The sequence below is a fragment of the Equus asinus genome, chromosome 12 (genome assembly GCF_041296235.1).
Source record: "Equus asinus isolate D_3611 breed Donkey chromosome 12, EquAss-T2T_v2, whole genome shotgun sequence".
Classification (NCBI taxonomy): domain Eukaryota; kingdom Metazoa; phylum Chordata; class Mammalia; order Perissodactyla; family Equidae; genus Equus; species Equus asinus.
In genome coordinates this window covers 37,157,514-37,179,851 of record NC_091801.1, presented here as the reverse complement: position 1 = coordinate 37,179,851, position 22,338 = coordinate 37,157,514, and the positions used below count along the sequence as shown (strand labels likewise).

The 22,338-nt window shown below is 34.8% G+C and overlaps 1 protein-coding gene across 1 annotated transcript; it reads left to right on the top strand.

Moving 5' to 3' along the window:
* The first annotated feature begins 498 nt into the window (after window positions 1–498).
* CALB1 (calbindin 1) lies at window positions 499–22,338 on the top strand. Its single transcript, XM_014853406.3, has 11 exons — window positions 499–824; window positions 1,337–1,413; window positions 5,309–5,383; window positions 13,269–13,352; window positions 13,475–13,531; window positions 16,538–16,615; window positions 19,096–19,151; window positions 19,242–19,281; window positions 19,411–19,464; window positions 20,301–20,372; window positions 20,710–22,338. Exons 1-11 carry the CDS (start codon window positions 746–748, stop codon window positions 20,821–20,823), a joined length of 786 nt encoding a protein of 261 aa, XP_014708892.1. The 5' UTR covers window positions 499–745; the 3' UTR covers window positions 20,824–22,338.

The window sequence follows — 22,338 nt, the reverse complement described above, 5'->3', positions numbered from 1 at the left end:
AGAAACATTCATATGATGGTTCTCACAAACACAAAATAGAGTAGTTAATATCAGTAGATTCATTGTATACATTAATCAAATTAATACTTGCCAAGCTTGCACCTGACTTTGTTAAAACAAATACTAAAATGTCTTGGAGAAATCACACACACACAACATAAAAGCGTCATTTACGTGATTCTACTCTTCATCGACTTTCCTCTTCCATCTGAAAATCAAAACCTCTCCACTTGTTTTATTTTACTATAATATTCAGGAATGATATTCTCTATGGACTAGGACAATATGGGAGGAAATGAGTCTCTGTTTCCAGCATCCAGTCTCTGAGCTAAGGATCTCTCACCACCTGCTGCTTCTTATGCTCCAAAACTCCTGCTCCAGCTAGCTTTCCTGGGAGGAGAAGAGAAAACTGGAAGGGAGGGGAAGAAGATTAACGTGAGCAAGAGGCGGGAGTGGGGAATGGGAGGCAGGAGGAGGCGTGGCCCGGCTCAGGCAGTCAGGATAAATACTGAGAACTGGATGCGGAGTGAGGAGAGAGAACTCCGGAGGAACGCCTGAGCTGAGCAGCACCGAGGACAGCGCCCGGCAGCGCCCGCGGCTTGGTCTTCCTTGACAGCCCAGAATCTTTCTTACGCAGACATACACACACAGGCACACACACTCCTAGGTTCTCGCTCACTCCACAGTCGCACTGACACACTCACTCACACATACACACACACGCAGACACACATTCCGCTGTAAAATGGCAGAATCCCACCTGCAATCATCTCTGATCACAGCCTCACAGTTTTTCGAGATCTGGCTTCATTTCGACGCTGACGGTATTATCCTCTCTCTTTTCAACTGTGTGAACACCCTTGCCGGTGCCCTAGCTCACCTTTTCCCTTCCCCTGAGCCTCCTGATCCCATTAACCCTCTTTTCTTTTCTTTATTTCTTCCCCCATCTCCCTAATCTTATCTCTCCGGCTGGCTTTCAAACCATCGACTTGAAAGTTTATGTTTTGTTTCTATGTTATCTCAAAACCTTAAACTCTTTTCTCTCCAAGAATGGTAATAGTAGAAGGGAAGAGTGAGAGATATCAGGGATTGGGGGACACTGCACCCCAAAGTTTCTATGGCTACGCTCAGTATCCCTATCATACTCCTTTGCCCTTTAGTGGGTGTAAAGTGTGATACCCCGAGAGGGGTACACTGCCCTATCCTTTCCGGGCTAAACAACGTGGAGGCAAGAGAGAGCCTCTCGGGTGGCCAGAAAGATAGCTATCCCGAAATTGAACAGGGAAGAAACTCAGAATGAGATGTCTGACACCTGGGTGCCTCTTTGTCTTTGCAGGAAGTGGTTACTTGGAAGGAAAGGAGCTGCAGAACTTGATTCAGGAGCTCCAGCAGGCGCGGAAGAAGGCTGGATTGGTATGTTCAACTTTGCAAAGGAGGAAAAGGACCTTTGACCTTAAAATAAAAATATTCTAGCGTTTTTGTAAAGAGTCAGCGGGATCCAGTGGTTTCCAGGGAATGGAAACATTTATTGAATGAGAAAGTGGAGAAAGAGCGCCTTTCCAAATTGTGTAGGAGAAAACAGAAGGAGAGAGACAGGAAAAGAAAGAGATTCCCTAAAGGGAAAAACCTTGCAATCTGAAATCGGAGCTTTTAAAATATAAATTCTATACTTGTACTTGGTTTAATAGTGCTTAAAAGGAAAGTGTGGGTGCCTGAGATCTTTTAACAGATCACCACCTCTACGATTGAGTTCACTTAGGTAATTTTTAACTTCTCTTTAACTGTGTGAGAAGGAAGGGGGTAGAAATACATTTCTGCCCCTTGGTGGTCAGGAAACAGATCTGCACGTTATGGATCTCTTATTTTACTGCCAATTAGTATTGATGTGATGTTGATGCGGTTGAAGAGATGAGAAAATATCTTGTCTTGACCTTCCTCACGGAGGGAAGGGTAGACAACTTGCAACATAATAGTGAGCAAGAATTTAGTAAGAAAGGTGTTTATTTCTATTGAGAAGTAAAAACCCAAAAGATAGAGATGTAAAAAGTAAAGTAATTTTAAGAATTTCATGTATTTTTAAAAAGCAAAGTGATACTCTGATGGGCAGCAATTAACAGTGTTTTGAAAATAAGCAATATTTCTGATTTAAGCCATTAGTTAATTAAACAAATGACAATTCTTACTAACAATGAATGATGCCCTTTGGGCATAAATTAACCTGTTAAGAAAAGATGTTGTCAGCATAAAAATACACCCAGCTTTAATACATAGATGAGATGATTATATAAAGGAAAATAGGCTAAGAATTTTACTAATCTATTGGGTTTATGTAAGACTGCATTTCAGAAGGCAGTGTTGGATTTAGGCTAGTTAGGTGACAAAGATCTTTGGTATTTTTGACTGCCTTATAAAGAGATTTTACATTACAGATTAAATATCTTTAGAGGAAAATATAGGTGTGTGTGATCCTTTAGCAGATCACCACCTCCAGCACTGATGCATATATCAGTAATATATATATCAAGAATCTATATCAATGCTATATATCTCAAGAATCACATTTTTATTCTGTGTAAGTTAAAAATTGTATCATATACAGTTCTGTACAACATATTCAAAAGAATCTCAAAGGACTCTAAAATGTATTATAATACATTAGAGAACTATCATTACTAAAACTATTGACTAAATTGATTTAAAATCAGATAATGCTCTGGGAATTGTTTTACCCAGATTGAATATTATATAAATCTGAAAGTATAAACAAAATGGAATCAAAAACACAAAATATTTTATAGTCTCTTTCCACATCGTCCTCCTACCTTATACACGTGAATAAATTCATGTAACACTATCATTATAGCTCTATGTATCTTTAATAAAACAAAAACAATTCTCTTCTTCATTCAAAAATAAATATTTAACATATCTGATTGGAAGAATCTTACTTACCATAAAATTTAGAATTCAAACCTTGGAAGATGCTTCCAGCAGCTAAATGATTATATTTTAATTTTTCTAGAAGTAATTTTAATATTGAGATTTATTTTCATCTTAGAAATTCAAATATCTAGAAACTCTGTACATTTTTCAGATTTTTATTTTCCTTTTTCCATTTTAATATTTGTACCTATTTGTAAACAATGACTTCATGTCAGAGTTTTAAAATTTTTAGAGCTTAATTATTTTTTCCTACTCCCTACACCCCAATTTTAGACTATTTGAAGTTCTAATTATTAGATTATGATTCAATAATACCAAACTTGAGCATAGGTACAGGATATCATGTTGCTTAGTACCTCGATAATTGAAGATTTTTCTGGCTTATGCATATAGACTTTGGATAGTTAAAATCTACATCAAGATCTGGATTGAGAGCTTCATGTACTAGACAAATATTTCACTATACTACTGGCCCCATTGTAGTAAACCTACTTTTACATATTTCATCTCTTCTTTTAGAACATAAAAATTGACCTTGTAAACCAGATTTCTCTGCATTTCTGGCCATAGGACAACAGATTTCACTGCATTAATGAAAACATTGTTGGCATGTCATATTAATAATGTGAAATTTCAAAAATTTCACTAATATTAACTATAAGTGAATATAACGTTAATGAAATATAACAACCCAATATATTTTCAGATCTACCATTTTACACTAAAGATGGTATTTAGTCTTTGAATTTGCATTCATTTTTATAAAGCTTAATTTATTGTCATTATTATGTTATTGTTATTCTTATCATTATGTTTTTACACTGTTGAAAACATAGATTTTGACATAATTGTCACCCAAAAAGCTCACAAACCAAATGTTGTCTGCTAGTTAAACTAATGGCATTATATGGTTTTAAGATTTAAAAACAAATGCTTCATTTTTTGTTTATTTTAAGGTATGTGCAAAAAACATAACAACTGACCCTCCCACTATTGTCATGGGGTGGACTCTTTCATTTTCTTACAATTGCTGCTGTAATAAAACTTAATAAGTGCAAATTGCACTTAACCCACAGTAGAAGAGTTTTATTTTAAAGACTACATTATAATTAAATTGCTTAATTACTATTTTTTACCTCAGTGATACTAAAGATATTTACTTTGGTTCAAAAAGGATGTTGTAACACTAGTGGTAATGATATACAGCCTCTATATAACCCTTAAATTATATTAAGGTAAATACATCTATTCCTAAAGCAAACCGTGTGATAGATAATCCACCATCTTGTTGGTTATGATAAAACTGAGACCTTAATTTACTTTCCCAAGGACATAGACTAGTACATGAGTAAAGATTGACCCAGTTTAAATAGGTTTCAGTTAATGCAGCAGGGCCGTTTTAAATGGACAATGTTGGAGACCCCAGGGTATAAATTCAACTTCCTGAATACTAGTTCTATATTCAGATAACTAGTTTACAGTTCATAGCTCTCTAATCTGTCAGCATGTGAAGAGATTATATTAAAAAAAATAGAACAGATTGAAAAAAATAAAAAATCAAATGAGATGAAAGCATTCACTTTGTCATTCTTAAACATGTCTTATCGTACTAAAATACATGGGGGAGAAACATTATCTTGGAAAAAATGGAAACAGTAAAATAGTGGAAAACTGCTCCCTAAGTTACTCTTGGAGGCAAAGCATACACAACCCGTGGCCTAAAATAAGGTCATCAATATTGTCTGCCTCTAATGAAAGTACAAATTGGTCAAGACATTTTTTTATCTGACACATATTTTTCTGATATTTAATTTTTTAATATTTAACCAATAAACACTACTTCCATGCTAGAAACATTCTTTGTTTACAAAGTGAGTCGCTCTTCAACATTCACATTTTTTGCTTGTCCAAACTAAAAACATATATTATTACTTTCCATGGATAAAACATGTTAGGATAAAGAAAATATTTTGGGACAATTAGTGAAGCAATATAAAAGAATCTTTCCTGAAGCAAGCAATGGGTAAGGTATATTAACAGTGATCATTATATTTGAATTCACTAAAGGTTATGAACTGAATAATTCTGACTATATTTTCCAAGGATAGCATATTCTGAAAACTAATAATAGAAGATAAATCGTAGTGATTGATTCAGAAATGATAATCATAACTCTCATTTGAAACCAGTAAATACTGTGTGCCAGTTGTGTCTTTGATTTTCATGAGAATACATAGTTTATCACTATCCATAATTCCAAAAGGTTCCAATTCAGGTTTTTCTTTGCAATAAGTTTTTAACACCGTCACGAGCATAATTGAGTTGTTATTTTACAAAATTATTATCTGCTTTTATGTAATTTTAGGAGTTATCACCTGAGATGAAAACTTTTGTGGATCACTATGGGCAGAAAGATGATGGGAAAATAGGAATTGTAGAGGTAAGTAACTTATGCATTTTTCTGATGTAGTTTTAATAAATGATCTTCCTTTTGTAGTGATATCCAACTAGAACATAATATGTCAAGACCTATTCAGAGAGGCTTATTTTGCTTAAGGAAGATGTTATCTTCTGTTCAAAAATATAAATTCAAAACTGTTCAGAAATGAAAGAAACCTAAGAGTCTGCCTAATCTAGAGCCTAAATTTAATACATTATGATGCTGAGACCTGGAGAAGTGAAATGATTTGCCTTTTGTCATGCAGCTGTTTGCTGGCACAGGTACAGTTAGAGGCTCACGTCCTCAACTTCCGGATGGGTACCCAAGCCATTACACTACCCACAATCACTTCATTAAAATTCCAGCCAAGTACATGGAGTTCATTGGTATTTCTTATCATTTAACAGTATAGACTTTTCTGTTAAAATATAAAATGAAATATTTGCAATCTCTATGATGAAATCATGGCAAAAAGCTGCATCCTCGTTTCTGAAATTCTATTTTAGCTTGGCAGTTGGCTCAAGTAGAAACATAAGAACTCAGCAAAAGTGAGAGAATATTTTATGATGTGTTATAAGTAAAGACTTCTTTTGGGCCTTTAAAAGTTAAAAACTGTAGGTGTCAAGTCTTATCTTTTGACAATGCCTTTTCCTACTGAGAACATTTCTTTTGTCTATGAATGAAGGAAGCAAAAATCTAATTATGCATCAATTCTTTGGGATTCTCATCTTTGTGAAAGAGCTATTGTTTCTCTTACTTCTACTTTTCCAAGCTCTGGTATCTCAACTACTTTCCTTATCTCTGCAACCTATTAGAGAAATTTGGTCCACAGCTTTGTGCAGAAAAATTAATAAGGTTGTATTGTAAAATATGCAAAATCACAAGCATAATTACATTCTTTGTATACAATATTCTGAATGTATTAGATTGTGAAGTATTCTGGCTGTCAACAACATTTAGTCATAATTTAACTTTGACTCAGAGAACTAACCTGGTTTTCAAATAATTGATCTTATACAACACTTGTGATGTCAATGTGAAATAGATTTATTTTTAAATAGCTACTACAAATAGAGTTAAGGAAGAACATACTATTATTATCTTTGTAATTAAAACATTTCCCTGGAGTATTCACTTTCCCCTTTGCCTATGTGTAACTCATTACTATATAAATAGATAAATTAACAGTAATGGGACTTACAGATTGACATAGAGGCCAATTAGTCAAGATATGAAATCATCAAGGATAAAAAAAGTAAATTTTAAATAAACATAAATGAGATAAAGTAAATCTTCTCAAAACCAGTTGGAAAATCTGAAATCAGTGAAATTTTAGATGTGGCTATTTTGGATTTGGCATATTTCATAATTCCAGTAGAAGAAAGACTGTCATCTTATACTTAACATATTTCACCTTGAAGGACTCCGCTGTGCTGAGCTATTTATTTTACTTAATTTCTTCAGCAATCTTAGGTTGAATAGTAGTATGAAAAGTATGAAACTAGTATAAAAAGAGTCCAATCCACATGGGTCTTGCATTTTTAAAAAGACAGAATGGATGAATCTGTTTTGGATCTCGGTTTTACTATATATGATAGCATCTAATCATTTATGAATTATAATTTGAGGTCATATTTGAATGAAAGGCTAAGGGTCACTAGCAGACGCATTGTCCTGGAGGTTTCATGAAAGAAATTTTCCCAAAACTTTGAGATAAGAAACTGTTATAGGAAAGAAAGCTTTTCTGTGTGAGAAAAGATAGGTAACAGAAGAGGATGAAGAAGTTAATGGAGGCTGAAATGAAGAATTGAGGAACTTTTATAGCAATAACAATAAGAAAAACAATTTACATTAGTACGACATTACATAATTTATGAAGTGTTTTCAAATACATTCTCTCATTTGATCGTCATAACAAAATAAAATGTTTAAATATAAAATGAAGATCTGTTTTTATAGTCGCAGAACCTGAGGCTTCAATAGAATTTGCCTAAAGTCAAAGAAAAAATAAGAAATGAATGGTGGAACAGCCAGAACCCACCCATGTTCCTTTAAACTACTCTGCCTTTTTTTAAAAATAATAATCTGTACATTTTCTGCATTAAAAAAATATATTTTGACATTTCAGTTGGCTGATTACTTATGGCAAGGCTGTATGTTTAGCCTGGTTGAACAGGCATGCTCAAAGTATAGAGATGTTATAGAAATTGAAAGCTACAGATTACATGTAGAAAATAGGCAAAGGAGGAGTGGGGAGTCCCTGAATTTATAAGGTACTCTCTAGTGTCACTAGAAGTTATATAAATGAAGTTCATCCTTTCTGTTTTCCAATTTGATACATAATATCACTTGCAAAGAAATCCTGTATGTAACATGGGACACAAATACACAAATCCCAGACAGCTATGAAGGAATGGAAAAATCCCATGCCTTCCAAAATTTGTACTTATCTACCTCCTCACATCAAGTACACCCTAACTTTGGTGTTCATAGAAAAAACAGGTTGGATTTTCCTATATGTCTTTCCCACTTAATAGGTGTACTCATAGGCCCATCAAAATCTAATCAGAGTAAACCAAATGATATTCATGCAGTAGGCTGGTTTCCTGGTGAAAACAGGCCAAATTGATTTTACTCTAATTGAAACATGTTGTTCCAAAGATCAAAAAATACAGTGGTTGATTTTCAAAGTTCTATCCTGATGAAGTTGACTGAAACTTTCCAACAACGTGCCTTTGCTACTAGAAACATAAAAAGAGGGATAATGTACAGATGTGCTTTCTTCTGAACTTTTTAATTTCATGTCTTTAAATAGATTTTAAAATTCACACAAATACAATTCAGTAATAAAAAGATTGTTAATATGGACTCAAATCAGGAGCACTGAAATTCTGAGATAATTTAACACATACCCTGACAGTCAAAAAATGTTCTAAATGTAGTCAGACTAATAGCTCTATTGCAGCGAAAGCAGATTAAAATCGTTAAAGAGGAAGATTGAATGATTTAGCAGATAATAGAAGTTTCTTCTCTGATGCTCACATTAAGTATAGATATTTCCCTTAGCTGGATGTCAAATCTGTAAGCTTTTCACCTGATCCCTTGGGCAATGTGTGGGAACCTACCATCCTCTCCAGTCTTGTGTCTATTTGTTCAGGTCAGTACATCCACTAAAAAACTAGATCTAATTTTAATCCTACTACTACAGGCACTTCTCTAGACTTCCCTCTTTCCTTCCATGTGGGATATGAGCATGTGAATTTAGCCATAGTGAATGTAATTTTTCACGGTAGAGTACTCCATCACTTCAGAACTTGGGGAAATAAGGGACAATGAAATCTGATTTTAAACTGTGCGGTGGATAATTTTTTTAAATAATTTATTAGAAAAACTTTTTTGATTGAAGATTTTAATGGAGGGTGATGAAGGTAAGGGACCAGGGCCTCAAAATCAAGAAAATCAGACTGTCTGATTTCAAATCTAGCTCAAACTATAAGCTATGTGATAGCAGCCCACTTATCTTCTCTGATCCTCTGTTTCCCTGGCTGTGAACAGTGGTGATATATAAGTATCAACATCAAACGTAATAATACATCTCAAACAAATAGATCAACCCTTACACACTGTAAATAAATATATTTGCTATTATTATTAGAAATAAAAATAACTCTTCAGAAAATCTACCTCATTCTTCTGAATGCCAAGCTTTTTTCCCACTTCTTATACATTTTGTCAAATTCAAATTATTAAATTCAACTAGCCTTATATGTTTGTGAGAAGATTATTTGCCTTCCAAATTTCCTGTACTCACTTCTCATTGACTAGGAAAAGTATTTCCCTGGTTCCCAAATGAAAAACGTGAATGCTTTGCTAATATGTGATGAAAGACGTTAACATGCACCATGATTGTCTTAAGTGAGGAATTATACCCCATGTTCGCTTTGAAGTATCTAGCTCCATCATTTATGTTTCTAGTAAAGTTATCCTTCATGTGTGCTCTCCTTGCACCTAGTACTTAGCTTTACCACTCTATCTCCTGCTTTGAAATTGTCAGGAAAACAAAGTCAAAATTATCTGCATCCCTGTAAGGTTCTTAATATTAGTGACTATGAATTCCCTACAGTGCATGTTCAGTTCTGAATCACAGCCATGTGAGCCATAGCATGGGATCTCAACCTACTCCAAAACTTAAAGCAAGGGCTCCATATTATGCCTAGAAATAGAAGAGAAATGTATAAGACTCTTGTCATGGATTGAGTTCTGTAGGAAGCAGATCTGAGTTGAAGATTAGCAATGAGAAGGTTTATTAAGAAGTGCTTTAGGGATGAATACCTATCAAAGGGAAATGAAAAGAACAAGACTGTGCAGAGGGAGATGATGGGCTATGATACCGTCTCAACAGAGGCTTCTGCTGACCCTACAGTGAGCTCTGAAGCTGGGACAACCCTCCAGAGATGTCCTAAGTTTTGAGTGAAAGGGCTGGGCCTTTATATCTCTATGTGGATCAGTCATAACATGCAGCTTCCTTGGGAACACGGCTCTCTTCAGCCCAGGTAATCTCCCAAAGGGGCTTGACAGCTAATGCCACAGCAACACTCACAGCACCTGAAGGGAGCTCTGGGTGGAATATCACAATATCACCCCAACTCCTATCCACAGCACAGTAATAAGTTATTTGAATGATCTCCAAAGGAATTTTATTTTCTTATTTGCAGTGTATGAGGACCCTAGACAGATAGTCAATTGCCTTCATTCAATGGTTCGGTAAAATATTTACTGATATTTTTGCAGGTGCCGGGCAAAGAAACAGTAAATAAGACACTGACCCTATACTCAAGATGTATGTAGACTAGGACAGGAGACAGGCAAACAGGAAGAAATTTTAGCTTCCCCACTCTCCATGACAGGCAACCAGTTCTCATAAATGAAGCTCTGAGGGATTCTCATTGTGGCCACAGCTATCAGTCTTCCACTCATTCCCTTGATATTCTTCACTCTCTTCTCCAATATATAACAAAGTTTTGGGAGTTCATAAAAGAGCAGGCAGGCAGCCCCAGAACTAAGCAATCACCAATAATCCTGGAGCAGGCAGGATCGGATACTTCTATGGACAGCAGTGACTTAGCCAATCCGAGAACAAAGCAGCCCTACTTAACACCTTCTATATAATACCTCTGGCACTTTGTCGACATGGTCTTAGATGCTACAGCTAGAGAGTTACTGTGCCCAGCTCTGAAATTTGAATATTGATTCACAATGCATTGACAGAAAGATGAACAGAAAACACAGGACCACCACATTGTGAAACACACCTTAAAAAAGATGATTTCTGGGGCCGGCTGGGTGGCACAGCAGTTAAGTTTGCACGTTCTGCTTCTCAGCAGCCCGAGCCGGTTGGGATCCCGGGTGCGGATATGAGACCGCTTGGCAAAAGCCATGCTGTGGTAGGCATCCCACATATAAACTAGAGGAAGATGGGCATGGATGTTAGTTCAGCGCCAGTCTTCCTCAGCAAAAGGAGGAGGATTGGCAGCAGTTAGCTCAAGGCTAATCTTCCTCAAAAAAAAAAAAAAGATGATTTCTTTGTGTTCACTATAACCACATCCTATCCACGCACATCCATTGCTTCCTTTTTAATGGCTGGTTTGTCTTATTATAATCTTTTACATGTTTAAGACTCATTTCTAATGTCTGCAAAAGAGGATGGTGCTGTATTCAGTTTGACATTAACAGTTTAGTGAAATTAAAAAAGATTGAATATATTGCATGTAGATATAATCTGTACTTTTTTAAATAATTAAACCAAGTAAGACCAAAATGACATGGGCGAAAAAATATACATTTACACTAGGCATGAAGAGCAATTTTACCATCTCTATATGTGACATTCTAGAGAACTCTGAACTTTCTGTAAGTTATATGAGCTTTAATTTTTGAAACAAAAATGGATAAAATTTCCATAATTTTACATTTGGTCATTGCTTATAGCTCATTCTTTTATTTTTTTCTGTTTTTCATGTATTTGCTGGATTTTGAGAAGTATAATTCTTTTAAGAAGAATGATTTTTTTGTTCAAAACAATACACAATAATTATTAAAATTCGAGCAATATATGAAGTTGGAATGAAGATAGTAAAAAAATATATTATAAATCATGTTAAGTAGGTATTTCTAATGAAGTAAAATTATCAACCAATCCACCAAGCATTTATGTCAGGCACATAACAAACTAAGTGCCATACTGGGCATTCAGGGAATGCAGACAAAGAATAGTCTCTGCCCTCCTGAAGTGGATGGTCTGGGGGGGGTCCACCAAAAAGTTACAAAGTATCTGACAAGTTACATACCAATAAATACAGGAAAAGTTGGCATTGGCTACATTCTGTCTCCTAAATGAATGCTTATGTTAATGCACAACCACACTAGTGACCTTTGTTTCAAAATAAACAAGAAAATGTTTTCTGACTGAGTCATACTAAACATCCTAATAAGATGTTCGGCCCTGTCCCTTAGTTTTACCCCCATGTGTAGTGCCTACAAACTGAATGGTTCTAATTTGAGACATTATTTGAAAGAACTAAAAACAAGATAAGTTAAAGGACATATTATGCAGGCATAAACAAGCTGAAATTACTTGCCTATAATGTGGAATGATATATTTTATATTACATTTTTAATTTTTTAATGGACTTAAAAGGATGAAATTTAAAAAAAAATAGGGAGAGACTTTCCTATAGTTTGGTAGAACTTTTGGAACTTACGCTGACATTAAGGTTGATCTAGATCACAGGTTCCTGGTCTCAAATCCAGGGATAAGGGTCTATGCCTGCACTTCAAGGGATTCATAAACTTATGGAAATTAGATGAAATGTAGTATGTGTAGGTTCATTCTTTAATGGTGAAGATGTAGTGATTCTAACAGATTCTCAAAGTCATTTTGCACCCAATACATTTAAGAGACATTGGTTTCTATTTCAACTCCTCATTTCAGTAAGTTCCAGAAATGGCCGAGGGAGTTCTGGGGACCACAGCTAATTAGTAGCTGAGCCAGGAATAGAACCCACGCCTGCAGTGGGGCCATCAATCCAGCTCCCTCCCTCCCTGCACACAATAGATAGATTATATTCATCTTAAAATGGCATCTGGAGCCCTTTTTCCTCCAAAAAAAAAAAAAGAAGAAGAAGAATTGAAGCTACAAAATGAGATCTAAGGAGAATTGTCACAGGGTCATGAAAAGGAGATCATAAAATAAACCCAAGTCTTGGATTCAAGCAGTGGACATTCTTTTAGCAGAAACCATCAACTTGAGAACTGATTTTCCTATTACTATTCAGTTTCCACTGTTCATCATGAATTGTCTTTTACCCCTCTCTTTCCACTACCTTACAATTGCCTTCAGTTATCTTCCCTTGCATGTCTTAGTAGGATTTCTCCTCAGACTTGGGAATGCAAGTTTTCCCTTCCTTTCTTTCCCCTACATTCATATTTCTCATAGTTTCTTTCCTTCTACACGAAATGTATGCCATTCTATGCATCCTGAGAGAAGCAAGACTCCTCTGTGGCACAGAACAGATGACAAGTCTAGATGCCAAGATGAATCTGCTTCTATGTCCAGCAGATGAGACATGGTGAAACCAGTCCTGCCTGAGCCTCCTATGCATGCATGCTGCAACCATCTCCCTGACCAGAGAACCACTTGCTCAAGAGCTCCCAAGCATTGGAAAACATGATGGCACTTTGTAGGAACAATTCTAATGTTTTTCTCCCTCCCAGTTTTCTAGGCAATAAAACAACTTCTAATGAATGAGTTCAAGAAAAACTAAGCAGGAAGTAATGCCAGAGGTAATGTTGTAATGCTCCTTACAACATTTTTAATCTTTTCCAGCTGGCTCATGTATTACCCACAGAAGAGAACTTCCTGCTGCTCTTCCGATGCCAGCAGCTGAAGTCTTGTGAGGAATTCATGAAGGTATAAGAAAGCTCTGTCACTGAATGACATGAGTAACATCTTCAGAAAGCTGATTATAAGTAGGAAAATTATTGGCTTTTTTTTTAATGTGTTTGGTTTTCCTTATCCAAAATTACTTACAGACATGGAGAAAATATGATACTGATCACAGTGGCTTCATCGAAACTGAAGAGCTTAAGGTAAGCAGATAAAAACTTGTGGCACATTTTCACCCACTCTTCCACATTGTTAAATGAAGTACCAGATCAAAAAACAGACTTCAAGTACTTCTTGAAATTCTGTTCAGCAATGCAAGAAATTAGCATTTTGTGTGGTATGCACAAATTGTTATATAAAGTGGGTAGACAGATAGAGAGATAGATAGATAGAGATAGATGATAGTTTATAATGATATCCTAAGCCAAATAAGCCTCTCCATTTCATTGAAATTTGACATTTTATTTTATAAATTAAACAACTATATAAATAGATTTGTCTTTCAAGAGAAAGACAAAGAAATAATTATCGGACACCTACTATATGCCAGGTACTTTACACACATTATCTTCTTTAATCTTAGTGTGAGTTCTATGAGATTAGTATTATCCCCCACTATGGAAAAAGGTTAAGAGAAATTAAGTGAAGGTCACACAGAAGTAAGACGGAGGGTTGCAATGTTTAAACCCAGATTCATCTGCCTCTAAGGCCCCTACACATTCCACACAAGCTGCTGCCTCTCAACAATAACAAAAAAACCAACAAAGTCCTAACAAAATCAAACTTCTGAAAAACCACAACTTTGAAAATGAATTTATCAATTCATATCCCACAGATATACAGAGGAGCTGGTGGGGGAGATGGAGGATGTACTAAAGAAAAAGGCAAAGAGACCTGAAATCAAGTCTTACCTCTGGACAAATCTCTATATAGCTGTCTGATTTTTTTAATCTTTTAAATGAAAGTAATACTGCCTTCCTCTCAGATTTATTATGAAGCTCAAGTAAGATGTTGCACATGAAAGATTTTGTGAAATACAAGGCAAAATAAATTATATACTATTCATGAACTCAATTTACCAGCCTTTCAGAAATGTGGAAGCATCTTTTTCTCATTTCCTTAAATCAACCCAAAGCCTTCTCAGTCTGGAAGACCCCATTTTCTCTATCTTCAGGATATAGCATTACTACTAGGCAAGCAAATTAATATTTATTGAGCAGCTACTATGTGGCAGGCACTGTACTAAGTGCTTGAAATGTATTTTAACATTTAATCCTCACAGAAAACTTGCAAGGCAAGTATTATCATTCCCATTATACAAATAGAGAAACTGAAGTTCAGAGCGATAGATAATTTTTCAAGGCTATACAGCTGCCTAGGGAAAGAACCTAGATTTGGACTTAGATTATCTGATAATGCTAATAATGGGTTTTTTTCCCCCACAACACCACATACTTTTAAGCCTCAGTCATCAAGAGCCACCTCTTTTGCTGTTATGTAAGGAGAAATGAATATTAAACATGGGTTCCTAGTCATGTTTCAACATAGTTTGAGTCTCACACAGTTTTAGAGATGGAACTGGGACATTTGTACCATTGCAAAATTACTGAAACATATTCAACTGCAGCCTCTTGGAAATGTAAACATTTTTAATGTAAAGTCGCTGAAAACAATGGCTTTCACAAACTTGCAGCTTAGTAACCTAGAGACATAAGTTGACAGTTAAGCTATTGTGTTTTTATTCTATTGGACCAAAAAAATTCTTTTAAAAGTCATTTCTAGTTAATAATGAAAAGCTTAGCTCATTTCCAATACTGACCTTCTTTGTTCTAAGCTTTATTCTCAGAAAGAGATTCTAAATAGAAGTCTTCCTCATTGGGGAATTTTGAAGATAAGTTGGCATTCTTTTTTGATGGATCTTTCAAGAAAGCTAATTTTAAGATCCATAATAGAGTAAAACATCGCTTGCTCTCAGACATGACTTTGAATCTCAGCGTCCCGAGGTTTCTCCCAGGCTATTTTTGTGACTACCATTTTAGTCTCTGATGAGGATTTTTAACCCAATTAATCTCTGACAAAAGCCTCATAAGGCTCAAAAATAAAATTCACTCCCAACAGATAACTTCGAATTTTCCATGCTTCATTTTGGATTTGAAGTAGAATGTTTGAAGTGAAAATAAATTCATCAAACCAAGAAGAAAGGTCACTTTCCATGAAAAGAACCAGCCCAGCAGAACCAATCCATTGAGAGGGGGATACACTGCTGCAGAACCAAAGAAACCCAGTCCTTGAACAATGTCTGAGCACAGCATCTGCTCAGTTTTCCGTAATTATATTAATTCATTTTCTGAGAAAATAAAGGAATTGCAAATGAACAGTACTAGACAAAATGAAAGAGATTATATGCTTAAGCACTTACACTGTCATTTATATTGCAAGCTTTTGTAAAGCTTTTATTTCTCCGTTAAAAAAAATTAAACTTACTCTTTAACTCCAATTGTCAAATTAATAATCATCTTTTTTCATCCTTCCCACATTAATCTCTATTTTAATATGATTCACAGATCTTTCAAAGATTAGATAACATCATCTATGGCCAACTGTTTTAGTTTGAACAGGCAGCTGAAGCATTCTAACCAAGGTGCTTTGACTGCGTCCAGCCTGTAAGCTAACCAGATGGCCCTCTTGTGAGACAAGCTTCATACTGGCTATAAACTGATGTGGAAATACAGTTGTGAGAGCAGAAAATGCACTTGAAATGAGAGGTAGATCTCCATCTGGTTTACTGATCATTTTTCATCACATATCATGAAGATATAGCGAGGGGCCCTTGTGTTTCTTGCAGAAGAGTTACGTCAGTATTTGTGAAGATATCGTCACGTAGAAATGTGTCCACTGGGCTGGCTGGTTTTACAAGTTTTTACTTAGATTTCTACACAGTGCACCATCCAGATACTCCTTTAATTGAAATCATAAAAGCACAGTGTAGCCCAGACTACAACAGATGATGCTGTCAAAGGCAGCTTCATTGCTGGAATGCCAAGAGAACTACATGGTTTAGTTTCCCTCTAAGCTCCTCTCCTCACCATGTTCTACCTTCAAAACAAAACTTCTTTGCATTCCCGGAATATTATGTTTCAAGGCATGTTGAAATGGAAGCAGACTGTATGTTATTGACAAAATTTATCTGAGTGTTCTTTGATTACCAGAACTTTCTAAAGGACCTGCTGGAAAAAGCAAACAAGACGGTTGATGATACAAAACTAGCTGAGTATACAGACCTAATGGTAAGACTGATCTTGACAAGATTATAGCCCAAGGCCTATGAAATATTACTGTGTTCTTGCTAATTTCCAATGCTACACAGGATGAAATAAATAAACCATGGTGTGGACATCACAGCACATAGGTATCTTTTCACTTGAAAAGTGGAATACTTAAGGATGCTTACACCTTGTAAGGCTGAGTGCTGCAGGCATTGGCTTTAAGGCTCAGCGTATGAGTACTTCCTTTCTTGTGGAGCTAGGTAATTTTTATTTGTCAAAAGATCACTTATTTTTCTTATAAAACCAGTATAATTACATCATTAAACTATACAACTTATACATATGTAAGTTACATTATAGATATATAAATTATATCACTAAAATTCATTTATTATAGAGGTTTTGAATCAACTTTTATCATGACTTAGGAAATCATAGATTTTGTTAGAATTTAAAGAGAACTTCTAGCTACCTTATTCATTGAGTGACTAAAAATGGGTATTTCCTCCTTCTTTCTTTTGATTCTGTTATTTTGGAATATTGCCTTAGTGCTTTGGATGAGGAAATACAAATATAGCCTGAGCCTGATGCTATGGGAAATAACCAAGATCTATCGTAGAATATTGATAATAGAGCCAAAGAAATTGCTTTATGCATAAGTACTTCATGTTTCAGGAATTAATGAACAAGTAAATTTATGAAGTTCTAGATAGAATAATACAATGCCTATGAAGTTAATTAATTTCAAGTGGGTAAAATTTGCTAATTTTGACTCATTACAGCATTAGAACTATGAGGGAAAAGTCTTTGCCAAACTGATTAAGCCACAGGCCAATATTTTAGCAACATTATTTAGTTGTTTAATTTTTGAAATTCAGATGAAGCTTTAAAGTATTCAGATCAGCATATATATTTTTGTATGCTCTAAGTACTGTAAAGGTACAGTGAATTCTTACCTCATGGATTTAAATAAATAATCCATAAAACATAGGTCCATCTTAAAAAAATTATTAGATAAAAGAGTTAGACTTTTTAGTTACCCTAAGAAATAATCTTATAAAGAGTTTGATTATATTTAATGTAACTGAGGTTTACTTTCAGCCTGTCAGCCTACTTTTATGTGGGAAATAAAAACACTAGAACTTAACTATTGCCCTATTCACTATACAGTGGTATTTATTATAAAGTGGGACTAATCTTTACTTTTGAAACAATCAAAAAAATTTTTCATTGTTAAGAAAGTGTCCTCTTTAATTCCTCATTACATTTTCACTTATCATAGGATTAGCCTAAAAATGTGTCACAGTGGGTAGATCTAAGCTCTGAATAACTTTTGGGAAGCAGACAATAACCTACATTTAGCAATTTTCTGTTTTGTGCCAATCTTAAGGGATGTCTATTTAAAGTAAAGACTCCTTTCCAGGTAGAAATTTGAAGCAGCCTTTTTAAAATCACTCAGATGGGAGTTTTCCACCTGTTGGATTGGCCTGGCCTGTCTGACTAAATGTCATGAACCAGTTCAAATCCAGGAAGCAAATTAATCAAGAACTAATTAAAATTTAAATATATATGTGGGGAAATATTTCCCTATGGGCACTAAACTGTGTGATCTGATGTCCAGCATCTTGGTAGACAGTGTGCCAATATTAGACTTATGGCTAATGAATTACAAAATGTTGTGTCATTATCAGACCCTGAAAAAATCTGCCTCCTACAAAGGATTCCTAGAACATCTCAAACCGTAGAATACCCTCCCTTTTCTCACTACAGAGACCTCACTAAACCTATATCCATATCACCCTGATCACATTCCTTTCTTTAAAAACAAAAATAATGCTACTTTTTCACATATTTAGTTTACATATTTGGTATATTTCATATATAGCTGCTACTTTCTCAAAACGTGAATGCTTCCTGGTTACAGGTATGAGTGTGTTTATATCTGGGTGTGTCTTGGGGCATGATGTGTATGTAAGAGCAATGGGGAGGTAGGGAGCTTTACTATCTAGTATCCAAGGGAAAATAAAACAGTTGAAAATTACTCAAAAATCCTATTCTCTAAGTATTTTTTCATATTATCTGCCTATTGCTTCTGTCTGTACTCTTTTATGCTCTAAAAATGGGAAACAAATTAAATATTTATTTTCATACCATTGTTTGGAGAGTTTCAGGATGTGCTATATACTACCAGACATCATCTCTTCCACATCTTGGTACACATATATAAACATATTTGCAAGAAAAATAAATGACAGTATTCCAGAAGTCTAGCTAAGATAAATATTCCTCTGTTTGACTATTCTATATTGTTCTGACAAACTTTGTCAATTGACACAAGTCATAGAATTGAAAATTTTCACTGAAAGTTTAATAGCTAGTTTCTAGAATTCTGCTGTCTATATAAGTAATTGATAATTCAAACTGCTTTATTTCAAATTTTCTTCTCCTTCATGCAATAAGTCATCCTTCGATGGCAACAGTAATGACATTCTGTCTTTCAGCTGAAACTATTTGATTCAAATAATGATGGGAAGCTGGAATTAACTGAGATGGCCAGGTGAGTTTAGGAACTATGTAAATATTATTATAGTAAGCTGATCCTTGTCAAGAAATCTAATCTATTAATATAATGTTTCTCTCTCACAAGGTTACTACCAGTGCAGGAGAATTTTCTTCTTAAATTTCAGGTATATCTCTTTTTCTCCGCCATAAATAATATTTTCCTTGAAAAGTCAGAATGTGGGAAATTTGCTGATAGAAATACAATGAAATATAATAGTAGCATTCTAACCTTTGCTCTCTTCTCTATCATCTAGGGAGTCAAAATGTGTGGGAAAGAGTTCAATAAAGCTTTTGAGTTATATGATCAGGTAAAAGTTCATTCTTACCTATAATTCGATTCTTTAGAAGAATTTGGAAAATGCTCACAAAGGGGAAAAACCCTCGAACTCAAGCTTCATATTAAAAGAAACATGAGCTATTAAAATTACTAAGCCAATTCATTCTTATCATAGGCAATGTATTATGGTTTGTCCCAAATTAGGCAAATCTTGATTCAAATCCCATGCTACAGTTTTATCTGCTGTGAGGCTTTAAATAGATACCAATTTCCTCTGAACTCCAATTTCCTCATTTAAGAGGAATAAGAGATAATAATACCCACTTTGCAGGGTGGAACGAAAATAACCAGCAGAATCCCCCCATGCAGTAGATGATAACATCAATGTGTGTGAGGAAAGGTGGTTTGTGATGTCACTAGTTAACATTCTTCATATCTTGTAATTTCTGTACTCCTTGACCAGATCAGTCCTTGTGGGTTCTAGGACAGCTCTGCCACCACCTAGTGTGACATCAGGGCAGTCACATAGCTTCCCCAGGCCTCAGTGCCCTCACTCATATGAACATATTTGTGACTACTTACTTAGTTCAACAAGAGGTGATATTATTAACATAAAGTGAAATATTAAATGTGAAAGTGACAAGTTCAAAGTATTTTACAAATGTAGGGTGTTGAGTGAGAGGCAATTCATACCTATTTTGGAACTTCAGAGCAGTTAAAATTTTTAGGGTCTGACATAAGAGGTTAGAATATCTGCCAAGTATGCAGTAGGGACATTTCTGAGGATTCCAACTATTTCCATTTTACTACATTCCCCATTATTGTGGATGGAGTTAGTTGTATACTATTTCATTTCTCCTCCCTCAGGATGGCAATGGGTACATAGATGAAAATGAACTGGATGCTTTGCTGAAGGATCTGTGTGAGAAGAATAAACAGGTAATTTAGTTACCATTCCATTTACTTCTTAAGTAGACTTTATGGATCCATCCAGAAGCAACCTCACATCCGTTTTTGGAAATCTACTTTAAAAATATATAGAGGATCAGAAGTAGATTTCAGTTCTTAACCTGATTTGGTACTGGACTAAATCTGTATAACTGTGATAAACAGATTTTAAAAACGACCTTGTGATTATTGACATCTGTATAAGAATTTAATCCAGATCTTTTTAGGGATTGATGAAGCAGTTTTCATCTTACATTTTTATCACTTGACAGTGGTTAATTAATTTCCATATTTAACTGAATTACAATGCCATCTATGTTCTATACAGGATCTGGATATTAATAATATTCCAACATACAAGAAAAGCATAATGGCTTTATCGGATGGAGGGAAGCTGTACCGAACGGATCTTGCTCTTATTCTCTGTGCTGGGGACAATTAGAGTTGCTGATCACAAGACCACTTACTAGCGATACACTGTATCTAAAAAATAACTGTGCACTATAAGGGAGTAGGCTGTTTTTTCTATCTGTAAATTTAACTGCATATAGATAATTGTCCAGGATATGTGGCACATTCTTTTCAGCTTGTTTCTATACTGTTTGTAATATACAGTTTTTGTAACCATACAACTGAAAAGGATAACGTCTGTGCTTAGGCCAGACAATACACTCAATTAAAAAAAAATAATAACCTAACATATTCTTGTTATCATAAATTTGGTTGGACAAGATTTCCCTAAAAATTCTACCAGGATTAGTCTCTAAAATTCTAGTTTCTGATGTGTAAATGCATATTTGTCACTGAATAGGAGATAGTAGTTCTAAGTTGTACTTCCAATTTTTAGGAGGAATGTACTTTTGCATCTAAAATACCAAAATATCAATCAATAGTTAATTGTGGCTCTATGAAGTTAACAGTCTCACTACACAAGATTTAGTTTATTAATCAGCAACACATCTATGCTTGAATCCATACCAATTGCTCGGTTCAAGTTGATTTGATGACCAGGAAAGGCAGCACATCTGTCTGATTCTATGTTGGTATTTCCAACAAGTCTACTATTAGAGTATGACCTTAACCCATTTTATAAATTGCTTTCACGTGTTGCAGATTATATTCTAGTAAACTGCTGTTTTTATGTCATATTCTGTATAATCTCTGATTAAATTATGTATACCCGGTATCCTGGTGTCCAGTTTGCATACTTCTTGGATTTTCTTTCTATGTAGAACTGCTCATTTCCACCAAGGGTATCTGCTGCCTCTTAAAATATTTTTTTCTAGCTATAACAATTCTATTTTTTACTGCATAATTGAATTCTAATGTAAAAGTCATAGCAACCTGATTGTTGAATGTTGTATCATCGATAATTTTGTGTATTCTGTGAATTCTATATTTCACATTGAGATCAGCATTAAGAATAGTTCTATTTCTATCTGCAAATAGTTTCAAATGAGTTAAAAATAATATCTGAACAGAAATGCTAATGTAATCACTTATCTTATTTAGCAAGGGAGATTCTAAAATATTCATTTGACCCATATCCAAGTAATAGTTTCATATATTTGTAGCTAGAATATCCTATATTGGTTACAGTTGACATGCAATGGTTGGTGATTTCTGATTTTTTGACTGTGAAGCAGGGAGCTATGAGAGATGTGTCTGTGTGAAATTTATAAAATTACTGCCAAAGAGTTAATAGTTCTGGGTCAGTTTGAATGTCCCCATTCTATAAATTCAGCACTGGTTTTCTCAAGTCATAGAAATATCAACAAAAAAAGTGAAGTATCTCTTTCTCCCAAGAATGAACAGAAAAGAGATCTGCCAAAAAATAAAATTTATCAAGTGATTGATGTGAGTGATAGAGTGGCTTTGCTTCTAGTGTGTAAATGGAAGCACTGACTTTAGGCTGAATTTAACTGCTAAGACTAAATAAAGAGGAAAACAACTCTAA

What these genes read in the sequence shown, in the direction of transcription:
- CALB1 (XM_014853406.3), top strand. Translation starts at nt 746, where the DNA reads ATGGCAGAATCCCACCTGCAATCATCTCTGATCACAGCCTCACAGTTT. An exon ending in GCTTCATTTCGACGCTGACG is followed by an intron (nt 825 to 1,336) that starts GTATTATCCTCT and finishes TTGTCTTTGCAG; the next exon opens with GAAGTGGTTACTTGGAAGGA. An exon ending in CTTTTGAGTTATATGATCAG is followed by an intron (nt 19,465 to 20,300) that starts GTAAAAGTTCAT and finishes CTCCTCCCTCAG; the next exon opens with GATGGCAATGGGTACATAGA.